Source organism: Linepithema humile, chromosome 1 (genome assembly GCF_040581485.1).
Source record: "Linepithema humile isolate Giens D197 chromosome 1, Lhum_UNIL_v1.0, whole genome shotgun sequence".
NCBI classification, from domain to species: Eukaryota; Metazoa; Arthropoda; class Insecta; order Hymenoptera; family Formicidae; genus Linepithema; species Linepithema humile.
Window position 1 is genome coordinate 18,465,413 of NC_090128.1, and position 15,149 is coordinate 18,480,561.

Here is a 15,149-nt window from a genome sequence, read left to right on the forward strand (position 1 = left end):
GCGCGACGACTTATGTGTAGCATTATAATATTTATCATGACAGGACACGAACGGTATTATCGAGAAGGCGGAACAATGGAAACCACAAATTCCCGATCCGCGCGCTTGTGCAATAACGCGAATGAATACCGTCCGCTCTATTTATAAAAGCGTCCACCTCTCACTTTCTCTCTTTCTCTCTCTCTCTCTCTCTCTCTCTCTCTCTCTCTCTCTCTCTCTTTCTCTCCCTCTCTTATTCGTGATGACGAGACATTATAAAACCCCGTGAACGGACCGAACCGCGTCTCCGATCGAGCCTCGAGTATCAAGCGAAAAGATACTTTTCTCTCCCCGGCCGAGCAGAAGTCGGGCTTCGCAAATCTACCTCTCCGTTAAGCTAGCCGCGGGGATTCATGAGCAACGTGAATCCTCGCCCCCAGCCGAAAGGAGGATATACCCGATATTCATCCACGTCAGAAGATATGCATATGCGCTGCCGCAATAGTTCCTTTCTCGCGTCGCACAGAAGGCCGTGTTAAAAATGCAACAAGCGCGTTCGTGTCGTTACGCTTGCATTAATTAAAAAAAAATTCATGAATTAACATCACGGCATGCATGCGAGTTTCCTCTGGCAGAATATCTCGGAAGAAAATATTCAAATGTCCGAATGCGGCTCTTGTGCTTTTAAAAGAAAGATCCACGTTAGAAAAATGTAAAATTATATTTAAACGTACAATTAAAAAATTAATATACTTTGAAACTTCATAGAGATAGAAGAGAGAAGGCCGGAATGTCGGTAGTCATATTTTATCACAGAATATCACAATTTAGAATACGACAATTTTAACTGATTCCCTATTTTTTTTCCTCAAGAATAAAAAAACTGATTAAAATCCAAATAGAGCAAGTGATATTCGATCAATTACGGCTGACGTTCAATCCACGTTGGCGAAATGACTGACTGTGGCATAAATATTCCATGACGTGCAACAAATGCGCGTAAACTGGTAGAACGGTTCGCCACGGTTGTATTTTTTCCCGACGCACGCACGTCACGTTCGTTCGCGATAACAATAACGAGCACGAATTGCGCCGACGTCGGCGGGGAACGGCATTAGTCTTCATGTACCTGAATGATTGCACTTCTTATTATTTGGATGACCTTGGCAGTTAAAGTGGCCCGGAACGTGTGCATGATACGGACGACACTGCTGTCGTTGCTGCTGCTGCTGTTGCTGCTGTTGCTGACTGATGGGTGACTTCAGAACGCTCAAGACGAGGTCCTCGCGGGACGGTACGATCCGCGTGATCTGTCGGCTCTGCCGGAACAGGGTTTCCTGCTCGCCGCGATTCATCCTGCAGCCGAGACGGCGACTCTGGAGGTAAAATCCTGGATACCATTCGCGTCTCCCCCGTCCTGGACCGCTACCTAGCATAACGGCGTGCAGCATCCCGGCACTCGCTTTCCGGTTATGATCGATGAGCGGCACCTTGTCAGCCGGACGGTCGCCCGATCACGCGGCTTGTCCATGATCCTCCAGAATTCGAGTTCACCGAAATCTGCGTTCGCACAACAACGATCGTCCCGTCGGGATGCAGAAGTCAGGTGAATGGAATTCGCGCAAACGCTACTCGCAGATTAATAGGTCGACTTCGATTACATCGCTTAATGAATTGTCGGGATTCACTCCGGTCGCGACAATGGCGGGATTACTTCGTCCGATCAGCGATCTCAATCAGGATTTTCGCTAGCTAGGCCGGGAGAGAGCGAGAGAAATCGGCTCGTCCGTAATCCCCGTCGCCTCTGCCGTTGATCAGATTATTTCCTCGCGGATATAGCCGACGGGATTATCCGACCGGGTCGTCGTCTTCGAAAGTGTCGATCGCGTCTGAGACGCAGCGCGCGACGTGTCCTTGCGCGGCGAACATTGCCGTTGCCGGTGGCGCGTTCTCGTTAAAAAAAAAAAGAAAAAAGTTTCGATACTCCCGAGAGAGACGCCAGAAGCCTGCGAGCGAGCAACGAACCTCGGCTCGTCCCCGAGCTCGTTTCCCGCGTTACCGCTCTCGCTTACCCCGCAATATATGAACAGTTGAATACCTATCGAGGGATTTTTTTCCCTCTGACCGCCGCTTCTTGATTCTCGTCACGCAGGCTTTACGGGCCACTCTGCCAGTCGCTTCTCCCGAGCGCTCGCGCTTAATTTCGCGGAATCGACCGATCCGTGACAAAATCGTTTAACGAACCCCCCGCCGGGCCTTTGTGAGAGATAAAACGTGATCGTGGACGTGAGACGCGAGCACTCGACAACCGACCGAAATTTCACAAGCGGCCCGGCGAAAGAGAACGCGAATGCGTGCCGCAGGAAAGACGGGGAGAGAAAGTAGAGGGAAAAAAAAACAGAAAGAAAGAGGAGAGAGAGAGAGAGAAAGAGACGAGGGGAGATAGAGAGGTGGATAGATCGAAATATCGCTACGGAGTCCCCCGTGAAGATGAATGTCGGGCTGCTAGCAGACTCGCTGGGACTCTCGGCGCGATCGATCTTACCTAAGGAAATCCTTTCGAGTGTTTATTCGCACTAATATGGTAATGGAATTCCAGCCCGCGACTCCCTCGAGCCTCCTTTCCTCCGGGAAGTGTCTCCCCCGGCCCCCTTTCGCCGCTCAAACACGGATAATCGCTCGTCAAGCGATGTCGCAAAATGTATTCGGCGCATCGCCGTTCTCCCGGCGGCACGGCGTCCCTAGCGGCCTTTCTTTCCGCGCGTCGCTCGTTATCACAATTGCGCCGAGATAGTTTCCTATCGCGTTCTACCTGCCGCTCCTTACGCGAGACAACGCCGCCGCTCTTAATCCCATCTCACGGCGTGGCAAAAGAGAGCTTTGTCTCTCACCCCCCTCCCCCTCTCTCTCTCTCTCACTCTCACTCTCTCTCTTTCTCTCTTTCTTCGGGATGTTCCGGACAATAGCGTACCAGCGACGACACCTAACGTCTCTGTCAGAATATTACCCGCGTCTTTAATCTTCCGTCCGCGGACAAACTCGCGCGCGAGTATTGTGTTTGTGATAATTCGCGCGATAATTACCACTCGGAGAGTCGTTACGTATTGTGTGATTACGTATACTCTCTTTTCACGTTTCTCTGTCCCGTCCCGCTTATTTACGTCGAAATCTTCCTCGTGATGCTTTCTCTCGACGAGGAAAGAGAGCCGTCGAGTGTTTTTCAATCTCGGAGTGTTTCGCGAGCACAAAGAAACTTCACTTCGTCGACGCTTCCTAATGAAAACGGTGGTAGATGAGTTAGCACGGTTGCCGCGAAATAACGCCGGTCTTCCTTAATGCGCTTAATGATTGCTTCGTTATTGCTCTTCGGATTAACGGAATCACAGAGAATCACCGATGTGTAGGTGTGTGTGTGTGTGTGTTGTGTGCGCGCGCGCGCGCGTGCACAAAAGGGCTGTTCGCGCACGCCTTAAATCCCTCTTAAACACCGCTAAAGCCGCATCGGGATACACTTGGCTGCCTACTACACGACCGCGACGAGACAGCGTTAACAGTGTTTGTCCTAACGACGTTTTCCGCAACGACGCCTCTCGCGAAAGCGGGCTTACGTTGCGGCGAGCGACAACTGGATTGCCGCGTGGATCCAACTCGCGTATCGCGTCGCTCACGAGCGCGATACTATCGCGCGCGACGCGCGTTTCACACGTGCACCCCCGCGAGTTCCCGATTATAAAGTTTCGACACACCCGACAGCTAGCCCGCCGAATTGTCGACCGGCAGGCATTATCGCGCCGCCGTACGATCGAGCGAAAGTCAGAGTGTCCTTTGACCTTTCACGACGTCGCGCCGGACAAGGATTGATCGCTTTCGAGCCTCTCGGTTTCCTCTTCTGCGGACTGCCCCTCGCCGATGTTCTACCTGGCACTCGTGCTCGGTCGCGATTAATGAAGATATTTCTCCTCGCACGCTTGCTTACTCGTCGTTATTCGCGCCAAAAAATCGATTCAACCGAAGCCTCTTATTTTCGCGAAGCGCGACTGAACGCTACTACGCTCCGCGCGTTCAGACGTACGCGCGCGGCACACACGTACACCATTGGATTTGCGAATGGTTTAGAGAAAGAGTAATTTCGTTTTTATTTCCCGCAACCTCAAAGGGATCGCTCCGTTTGCAGTCTCGGTGCACGAAACGCCTGTGGCTTCCTTGACGTTTTTTTGCGCCCGCAATATAGTGACCCCTTTGAATGGCGGCTTCGCGTATCGTCCCTCGCCATGGCCAAAGCGTTTACTCGAAACCTCTCTCGCAGATAATTCCTGCAGATCTTCAATTTCTCTGTCTAACGTTTCGAAACAGTTTACCGTGCGTCCACCATCGCGCATACGAGGTCATCCGTGAAACGACCTTTTTCGACCTTCTCGCCGATGAACTCGCGCGCGCGGAGAGTTCGCCCCGCAAACGGGCCTCGCGCTCCGAATCTCCGCCGGGATAATGAATTATCAATCGTGATATTTAAACACACGGCGCGGGCACACAGTCGCGCGATTCAATTTACCGCATCCATTCGGAGCAAGCAATTATCACGTAGCGTGTCGGCATGCCTCCCGTGATTCCATTTTTCGCGAGATTCTCACGGCGACTCGACCGCCGAAGAGTGCCGCGCGCGAAAATTCAGAAACGCAAATACCGAAACTCTCGATCGATGCACTATATTTGGAAGCGATTCAGAAGTTAATGAAAAGACCGAGGAGAAAAGAAGAGATCGATGCCAAGATAATCGCACATTCTGTCACTGTCGCGTGTCCGCGAAATCCCGGCGAACTCGACCGCCGCGTCGGTTCGATTCGATCGGAATGATTGCACGGTCGATTTCGCACCGCAAGTCGACCCGATTCGTTTGGTACGATGCGACGCGATTTGTAACACAATCACGCGATCACGAGGTCGCGTGCCGAGGGACGCGGAAACACGCGCGCTGCTCTCAGGGCGACAGCCCGCAACCAACTGTGGCTCCTCGGCCACCACCTCGTAGTTCCGCCACCCACCGCAACCCCGAGCAGGGGTGGCCTGGCGCTTTACACGCGCTTGGCGCGCACGGATTACGGGGGAGATCCCCGAGATCTCGCGCGTCCCCCCCCCCCCCCCCGTTCATGCTGTCTCACTTCCGCAACCGTGAGGATCACGATCGCTCTCCTCGTCCTTCCGACGAGCTTACGAGCAGGTGTCCACATCTGCTTGCTCGCAACCAAGAACTGGGAGAAGGAAACTAATTTTTTTTTCATCCCTGCTGTTTATAGAAATAATCGCGATTGGAGAAGTTTGTAATTTTCCATTAATGCGCACCGGTACTCGAGTAAACAAAATATAAATTGGAAAAATATTGCGTAGAAAATATATTTATATTTTGTTCACAGTTATTATCGTAAGTAAATCATCGGTTGTTTGTTTCACATAGATTTATGAATCAAGTTTTAAATACTCTTTCTCTGATGAATTCAATACATACGTTAGTTGCATGAATTCAAAAAAGTATTATACTTAATTTGAATCACAAATAACGGTATAAAAAGTGTTAGTTAAAGCCGCAATACTTGAACATTTTGGTTGGTACAAAAAATTTGTAGTTTTTCTGTCTTTTTTTTTTTTTTTTTTTTTTAAGTTTGCTTTTAAAATAATGTATTTTTTATTATTATCCGCTTTTACTTGCTATGCAGATGTGTATTGAACGATGGCGGATAATAAATAAAAAACCATTGCACGTAGATGTTTAGATATTAAAAATTCATATAAAAAAAAACGCCAAATCATCGAAGTGTTATAACTCCGCGCGATATTTAACGACTTGGCACCGAAATGCAAGACATTTCCATTATTCCTGTCGCGCGCGATGTATTCATTCCGCTCTTATTTGAACTTCCGCACCTGCGTTTTCCTGTCGGTCTGTCTCTCTTGCTCGCTTTAACACATTGTTTTCTGAATGCCCAATTGTGAGATAACGAATGCAGGGAGAATGTGAGAAACGTGGTGGGCGATTTTCACGTCAGTAGACTCGAAATCTTCAGCGAAAACGTTTTATACGACAAGGGAAGACTTTAATCTTAAATAACATTGAAGGAAAGCTAACAAGAAGATGGTTCGACGAATGCGCGACAACTTTACGGTCGCTTGAGTAAACGTCGAAATTGAAATGTTCCAAGTTTCGCGCAGGGTGGGGACGTTTTTCGCATCTAAAACAAACATCGATCGGTTGTCCCTTCAAAGGAAAGCTTCGCGGTCATAATAAGAAAGATGCCTGAAACTTGAAATCAGCTTTGAAAGTAATTCTAGAGGCAATCCGGAGCTTCGCGTTGCCGTGAATAATTTAGTTTAGACCGAAGACTAACGTAATTATATTTAACTTAACTGTCGCGAGAAACTGCGATCTACGAGGAAGAATTACTTCGAAAGCGTAATCATTTACTTAAATCAACTCTTTTAATGGGAAAGTATACCATGATCTCTTTATCACCCTAAAATCGTATTTTTAAAATTTTAAAATAATAGAGCATGTGTTTCTACATTACATAATATTCAAATAAATAATACATACAATAATCACTATTAAATAACGATAAAAGTTGAAATAATTGCCAATGTATAAATTTTAATGTTTTTTGTTCATTTATGTCGCAATTCAAGCATGTAGAAAATGTGTATAAATTTATTTTCCCTCAGGAAGTATTTAATTTTATTTATCCACGTTATAATATGTAAAAAATTTAAAATTACTTTCATATTTAAATGTTTTAGCCACAGTTGCTTTATTCAATTTAAATGTTTTAGAAATTTATTTTTCGGAGAAAAATATATCCGGAAGGAGATATGGCAAATATAATTATAACTGTAATATAATTGGAAAACTGCAGAACGAAATTGCTAATACAACTCCGGAGTTGGGAGTTAACTGATATTTGCCAGAATATGAAATGGGAATCGTATCTGGATAAAAACGGGCCCCCTTGATCCACGCGATAACGCTGTTTGCGGTACGCAATGCTCGTAAATACACGCATCGCCCGAACAATAATTCGCTTGTTCGATTGATTTCAACGCTCCACTTCGACCGGCGCATGACGTCGCCGCTGTGTACCCACGTCCGACGCGGGATATGTTTGCGCGCAAACTTGCAGCTAACTGCACAAACATTTCCACCGCGCGCAGCCCGACTAACAATAATGATGTGTTGGCCATCTTCTTGTATTAAATTTCGAACGAAAATATTATCAACTTCTGGATTTTGCGTTTGACCACCCAAAATGTAATCGCGCGCGCATAACGTCCACACACATTTTTTTTTCTTTCTTTCCACAAAAATGTTTCCCCAAAGAGCTTTTCAAATTCGCCGTTCCCCGGCTGCACGTGAATAAACTTCCTCGTAATGTGTATCATCAAAATCTCCGGAGACGCATTTGTCTTTTAAGCGAAACTTATAGCTTCAACGTAATGTCGCACGGATAAAAGATGATGTTAATTCGGATAAAAGATGATCGCCGAGCCTATATATAACTTCTTGGTGATTTAATAAATTATATAATTTTCTTTATTTACGAGCATGTGCTCTTGACAAATTGGAGCGAGTGTTCTTGTTTATTATTGCACGCGTTCGCGGTCGCGGCGCGGGATTAAAGAATAAATTTCTCGACATTGCGCTTCGCAAGGAGATGAAAACTTTTTCATTTAACTTGTATTCCCGATGGGCAACCTGTAGCTAACAGCTCGGGGAATAACCGGACCTTTACAGCATCCAACGAGCGTATTCGCGCCAACATTGCTCCGCCGTTCAACGGCAGCAATGTCCCGAAGTGAATAAATTTCATTGCGCGCATTTATAGCTCGTTCGGGGAATAAAATCTGCATTCCACTAAATCCGACATGACGCGTCGCATTGATGCACGGAAATAAATTCGTAGTTGCGTATAGTTATGCATGCATTTCAACGTGCCGTACTGACGGAATGTCCCGCATGTCCTTTGTTTGTACGCAGCTTGTAAATATATTGCCGTACATCGGCGCAAAGCTCTGGATTTGCGATGGAATGTGAGCTTAAGCTCGTGCGCTATTCGAGTAATTCGTTTCGTATGTATGTATACTGCGGCTCGCTGTTACGAACACTGTTTTCGCGTTCCCTTGATATCGCCGTGAGCTCATGAGCTCAGGCGGGCAATGTTCGTCCAATAAATGGTTCTTGATGAAAGGATTGTAGCAACCTTTTGGTAACCACGGCAATGAACTCTACGCCAATCAATAGGAAAAGAGAATTACGCTAGCTCGCACGTCTTTTGTCTTCTCTAGCCTCTAGTTTCTTGATGGGTATCGGTGTGTGTGAAGCTGGCGTATCATTTCGCGGAAACTCACAAATAATTAAGAGTTCTGACTTTATTTTCAATAGTTCTAGAGTTCCTGATAGTTTAAACAAATAGTTCTGGCCATTAAACCAACGAAAATGCCTCAGGACAAACTGAGACGCCAACTTCACGCAGCGTCTCACTTTGTCCTACGACATTTTCCTTGTCAATAATTGTTGGAAATTAAAAGATTTATAGTTCTACAAGAATTCTAAAAAGAGTTCTGCCTTCTAAAAGCAAAAAAATATCAATAAAGATAAAATAAGAACAAGCGAATCCTTATATCTATAGATATACAAATGAGACGCCGGCCTATTTTCAAGAGTTCTATTTATTCCAAATCAGTTTTCGTATAGTTCTGGACATGAACAATGCCTTTCCAAGGAGTTCTGATAGTTACAACAATTAGAACTTTTTTTAAAAAATTATTTTGCCCAAAAAACGTAATTTTTCAGGTATAAAAGTGAGACGCTGGTCGATTTTCAAGAGTTCTGTTTATTCCAACTTAGCTCTCGTATAGTTCTGGGCATGTACAATGTCTTTCCAAAGAGTTCTGATGATTACAACAATTAGAACTTTTTTTAAAAAATTATTTTGCCCGAAAAACGTATTTTTTCGGGTATAAAGGTGAGACGCTGGTCGATTTTCAAGAGTTCTGTTTATTCCAACTTACCTCTCGTATAGTTCTGGGCATGTACAATGTCTTTCCAAGGAGTTCTGATGATTACAACAATTAGAACTTTTTTTAAAAAATTATTTTGCCCAAAAAACGTATTTTTTCAGGTATAAAGGTGAGACGCTAGTCGATTTTCAAGAGTTCTGTTTATTCCAACTTAGCTCTCGTATAGTTCTGGGCATGCACAATGCCTTTCCAAAAAGTTCTGATAGTTACAACAATTAGAAATTAAAAAAAAAATTATTTTGTTTGAATAACGTATCTTTTCGAGTATAAAGGTGAGACGCTGGTCGAATTTCGATAGTTCTATCGATTTTAAATGACATTTTGCGTCAGGCTGTAATCACTTTTCATTTCTATGAAGAGTTCTATGCGTTATTAGAATGTTAATTTAATAAATTAGATCTTTTGAAGCGCTGGACGTATAAATACCAAACTATCGAGGTGAAACGTTGATTGTTTTTCTACAACGTCATGGATTAAAAAATTTTTATTTTACTGTGTAAGTATATTATTTTAAATGTCCACGCCGTGATTCTGAATTATGCTAAGAACAAGATAAGTACATTTAAAACAATACACTTTCACACAATGAAATAAAAATTTCAAAATCCATGACGTAGAATAATGATCAGTCTCACCTCGATAGCTCAATATATATACGTCCAGCGTCTCGAGAGATCTAATTTGTTTAATCAACATTCTAATAACTTTTACGCATAGAACTCTTCGTAGAAATAAAAAGTAATTAAAATGTTGATTAAACAAATTAGATCACGAAATCTCATTTGAAATGTCACACGAAATGTCACTTGAAATGGATAGAATTATCGACATACGACCAGCGTCTGATCTTTATACTCGAAAAAATACGTTTTTCAGGCAAAATAATTTTTTAAAAAAAGGTCAGTCTCACCTCGATAGCTCAATATATATACGTCCAGCCTCTCGAGAGATCTAACTTGTTTAATTAACATTTTAATAACTTTTACGCATAGAACTTTTCGTAGAAATAAAAAGTCATTACAAACTGACACGAAATGTCACTTGAAATCGATAGAATTATCGACATACGACCAGCGTCAGACCTTTATACTCGAAAAAATACGTTTTTCAGCCAAAATAACTTTTAAAAAAAGATCAGTCTCACCTCGATAGCTCAATATACAGGGTGATTCAAAATAATCTGATGTCCTTGCAATGCCATATTCTTGAGCGAATTCTGAGACGATTTTTCCTTTTACAAAATTTTGTCCGAAGCTTAGTTTTCGAATTATAATTGAAAATAGGTAGCAACTTATGAGTTCGATACAACGGGCAGGCAGGGACGCGCAATGTATAATGAGACTGTCAAGTGTTTACTGTCGTCTCATGACGCATTGCACCGTCTCTGCCTGTCCGTTGTATCGGACTCGTAAGTAGCAAATTATTTTCAATTATAACTCGAAAACTAAGCTTCGGACAAAATTTTGTAAAAGGAAAAATCGTCTCAGAATTCGCTCAAGAATATGGCATTGCAAGGACATCAGGTTATTTTGAATCACCCTGTATATACGTCCAGCGTTTCGAGAGACCTAACTTGTTTAATCAGCATTCTAATAACTTTTACGCATAGAACTTTTCGTAGAAATAAAAAGTCATTACAAACTGACACGAAATGTCGCTTGAAATCGATAGAATTATCGACATACGACCAGCGTCTGACCTTTATACTCGAAAAAATACGTTTTTCAGGCAAAGTAATTTTTTAAAAAAAGGTCTAATTGTTGTAACCATCAGAACTCTTTGGAAAGACATTGTGCATGCCCAGAACTATACGAGAGCTAAGTTGAAATAAACAGAACTCTTGAAAATCGACCAACGTCTCACTTTTATATCTGAAAAAACACGTTTTTCGGGTAAAATAATTTTTTTTTAAATTTTTAATTGTTGTAACCATCAGAACTCTTTGGAAAGACATTGTGCATGCCCAGAACTATACGAGATCTAAGTTGGAATAAACAGAACTCTTGAAAATCGACCAGCGTCTCACCTTTATACCTGAAAAAATACGTTTTTCGGGCAAAATAATTTTTTAAAAAAAGTTCTAATTGTTGTAACTATTAGAACTCTTTGGAAAGACATTGTGCATGCCCAGAACTATATGAGAGTTAAGTTGGAATAAACAGAACTCTTGAAAATCGACCAGCGTCTCACTTTTATATTTGAAAAAACACGTTTTTCGGATAAAATAATTTTTTTTTTAAATTTCTAATTGTTGTAACCATCAGAACTCTTTGGAAAGACATTGTGCATGCCCAAAACTATACGAGAGCTAAGTTGGAATAAACAGAACTCTTGAAAATCGACCAGCGTCTCACTTTTATATTTGAAAAAACACGTTTTTCGGATAAAATAATTTTTTTTTTTAATTTCTAATTGTTGTAACCATCAGAACTCTTTAGAAAGACATTGTGCATGCCCAAAAATATACGAGAGCTAAGTTGGAATAAACAAAACTCTTAAAAATAGGCCGGCGTCTCATCTGTATATCTATAGACATAAGGATTTGCTTGTTCTTATTTTATCTTTATTGATATTTTTTTGCTTTTAGAAGGCAGAACTCTTCTTAGAACTCTTGTAGAACTATAAATCTTTTAATTTCCAACAATTATTGGTAAGGAAAATGTCGTAGGACAAAGTGAGACGCTGCGTGAAGTTGGCGTCTCAGTTTGTCCTGAGGCATTTTCGTTGGTTTAATGGCCAGAACTATTTGTTTAAACTATCAGGAACTCTAGAACTATTGAAAATAAAGTCAGAACTCTTAATTATTTGTGAGTTTCCGCGAAATGATACGCCAGCTTCACACACACTGGGTATCGAGCTTCAAAAAACTGACAGCAGACAGATTTTAATCAAAAGTAAAAAAATTATTCGCACGTAAAACTGATAGTCTGAGCCTTTCAGCGAAACGTATAACATTGCATCAAATATAGAATATGTTTTTCATAGAATATTTTTCACAGAATATTAGGATATTTTGTAAATAAAAATTAATAGCGTTAGTAAGCTGACTTTATAGGATTTAAACATGGAGTACGCTATTGGAAATCCGTTGATGTCGAAATTTGATGGGTTATTTTTCCACTACGTTGCCGGTTATTTCTTCACACTTTGTGGTTCAACTTTTTTAGATAACGTAATGTCGAACTTTTATGTTACATTGTTGTTGTGTCATATTATTTCTGATATATTACATTGCAAAAATATAATAAAAATTGTAATACATCAGAGATAACATGATCAATACATCTATTATGTATGAAAAATACAGTGGTTCTAGGAAGAATCTGGAGAGATGAGAGACAATCTAGGTGATCTTTCGGAGCAAATTTCAATGCAGACATTCAAGTCACGATCATACGAGGGGCAGAAATATATACCTACACGCGAACGTGCCGGGCAAAAGTGCTCAATTGCAGATTAATATTACATCGACATGAAATATAAAAAAAATATTTATATTCGGAAAAGATATTCGGACATTGCATAGCATAAAATTTGTCCAATTTAAAGAAACAATATTTTATAATATTTATTATATGCTTGTATGCACAGATATAATATTTCTCCGTATATTAATTTCATAATTATTATGTAGAGCTTTAAATTCTTTAAAAAAATATAAAAATTAAAGATAAAATACATGTACACCAAATCCAATGAGATTTATATAAAAAATCCTTTTATCTGAATCTGAATTTCAAAAACTTATATTCTTTTTTCTATATGTCAAAGCTTATAACACAAAGATAATTATGCTTTATATTTATAAACATTTCAAACGCACAAGTCCATTTTAAAACAGAATTTAAACGTATAAAACAGCACGCTCTTGTTAATATAAATTATAAATTTTATAGCAGCCTGATAAATTCAATTATCAATGTAGAACGACAAAACTATATATTTTCTTGTAGAAAACAATGAAAAGTTTTAATTCTTATTACCAAGATTTTCTACGCAAATTTATTTACGTATCTGTAAAACTTTTCGAATCTTAATTCCGAATTAATCTAATTTTAGTAAAATTGATATTTTAAATTAATCTTAAGACAAAAATAAACTTCAGAATATTTTTATTCTAAATAGAAAATTTTTGTGATATTCTAAATAGAACATTTTTGTGATATATTCGAGCAAATTTTACATTATATTCCAAATGTAAGCTGTTCTCATTTAAAAAGCTATTTTCAACTAGTAACTGTTTTATCGAAGTTAACTCAGTAACTGTTTTACATAGTAGAATATATCGAGTATGTTCCGTGTTCTAATTTTAGAATTATCTCTCTAAATACGTTGAGGAATGAGCATCAATTTGTGTAAAAAATTTCTAGTAATTTTTCTACAAATTTGTGAAACTTGTATTATCATCATTAACGCTGCAATATTTCTAACAAATATGTTCCACTCTATAACGCAAAATCCTATCGAGGCAAAGTTTCCAGTCCCGTGCTTCCGAAAAAAGATGCCGGTCTTAATGGCGAATATAGTCGCGCTGCTTATTTCTACGAAGTTTCCGCGATTCGTAACCTCTGTCCGTGCTTTTCCACCTCTGCAACACTCACAATCCTTGCAAATCTGTTGACCTCGTCGTTGTACCCTCCCAAAAAGATAAGCCGGCACGAAGAGAGTCAGAACGCGGAAGAGTTAAAGACCAAGGACGTCGCGACCTGACAGAAACTGAGCTTGGAATAAGAACAATACTGCATTTCTGATTAACTCTAATTTCTTCTTCCTTTCGTTCCTTCTTATCGCTCATATAAAATTTTATGAAGTTTATAATAATGTTAATTTAATCGCTGTAAAGTTCACCGGTACCATCCGCGGAGTCGCTATTACGATCGCATCGTTCACTCAAGAGATAGCTTAATTGATCTCTTGGGGTAACGAGGCGGTAATAAATCGGAATATCCAGAAATCGTGTAATGCGGCGAACAAGATGAAAGCAGAGATGCGCAGTGGCCGCTTTCTCGAAAACGAAGTAGTCGGTGATTACGGAGAAGATCACGGAGATGGCAAAAGAGCGCGAGATATGAACGAGGAGCGATGATAATCAAGCGGAAATTTGACGACTGAATTATGCAGCAAAATCGCTCTTTACGTTTATGAATATTGTAGTATCTTCTCAGAAGCATGATCCATAATTCACTACACGCAAAAACTTGTCAGCCTAAAATTATTGAACCGGTAATTTCAAACTAAATAAGTCATCTAAATTGCAAACAAACTTATTATTGACAGCTTATTTTAAAAGTCTTTTTCCGATAAAACTTCTACACAAAAAGTGTTGAAATATGATTCAGAATTACAAACCAAAATTTTCTTTCTAAGAAAATTTCTGATTTGTTCAGCAATAAAATTACTTTTATTTATAATTCAATTTTTGTATGCATGAAAAGATAAGGAGATCCAAAAAAGAGAATAACATTAATAATAAATAATTTTTTCGAATTAAAAACTGCCGTAAACATTTAGACAAAATTATGTATTAATTTCCTGCTTCATATAATTTTAATAGCCATCGGATTGTCATATGTAATGCAGTAAAATACGTCATAATCTGCAATTTTGTATTTCAGCAACGTCGTCATTTGTCAACGTGTCAGTCACAAAGGAACACTTTGTCGAGAAGGAATCCCCGACGAAGGACAGCAAAGGGGGCATCAGTCGCGTTTAGATGACGTCCCACGCGGCCGTCACCTTTTCCTAGCGCGAGAACCGACATCGTGTCATCCACTTGTCACGAACATGCAGGTTGTACGCAGCTAGTGCAAGTAGCTGATCGCGAAATGCTAAATACTGCCGACATCCCGCACGTCTATTTATAGAGCCGACACGATCGATAGACACCCGCTATAGAATGAAGCGAGCGACCGAATGGAAGTGAAGCGAGAGGAAGAGAAGGGAGGGATGGAAAAAGAAAAGCAGCGAAAGATGGAGAAAGAAAGAAATTGAGAAAGCAAAAGAACAATAGAGGGATACAAAAAGAGAAAGAAGGAAGGACGGAGAAAACAGATATCAAAGAAAACGAGAAAGGAGACCGATAAGGAAGATAATGTTGCACAAAAAAA

The 15,149-nt window shown here is 40.8% G+C and overlaps 1 protein-coding gene across 7 annotated transcripts in view; it reads right to left on the bottom strand.

Moving 5' to 3' along the window:
• KCNQ (KCNQ potassium channel) overlaps positions 1-10,696 on the bottom strand; it is a 57,227-nt gene extending 46,531 nt beyond the window's left edge. For 3 of the 7 annotated variants that reach the window (XM_012370342.2, XM_012370340.2, XM_012370338.2), the window contains exon 1: positions 1,109-10,694. In XM_012370342.2, coding sequence (XP_012225765.1) covers positions 1,109-1,430 — 322 coding nt within the window. In that variant the 5' untranslated portion in view covers positions 1,431-10,694. Of the gene's footprint in view, positions 1-1,108 lie in introns of all 7 variants that reach the window. The other 4 variants (XM_012370343.2, XM_012370341.2, XM_012370339.2 and 1 more) reach the window with 2 other exon arrangements.
• Positions 10,697-15,149: the final 4,453 nt, after the last annotated feature.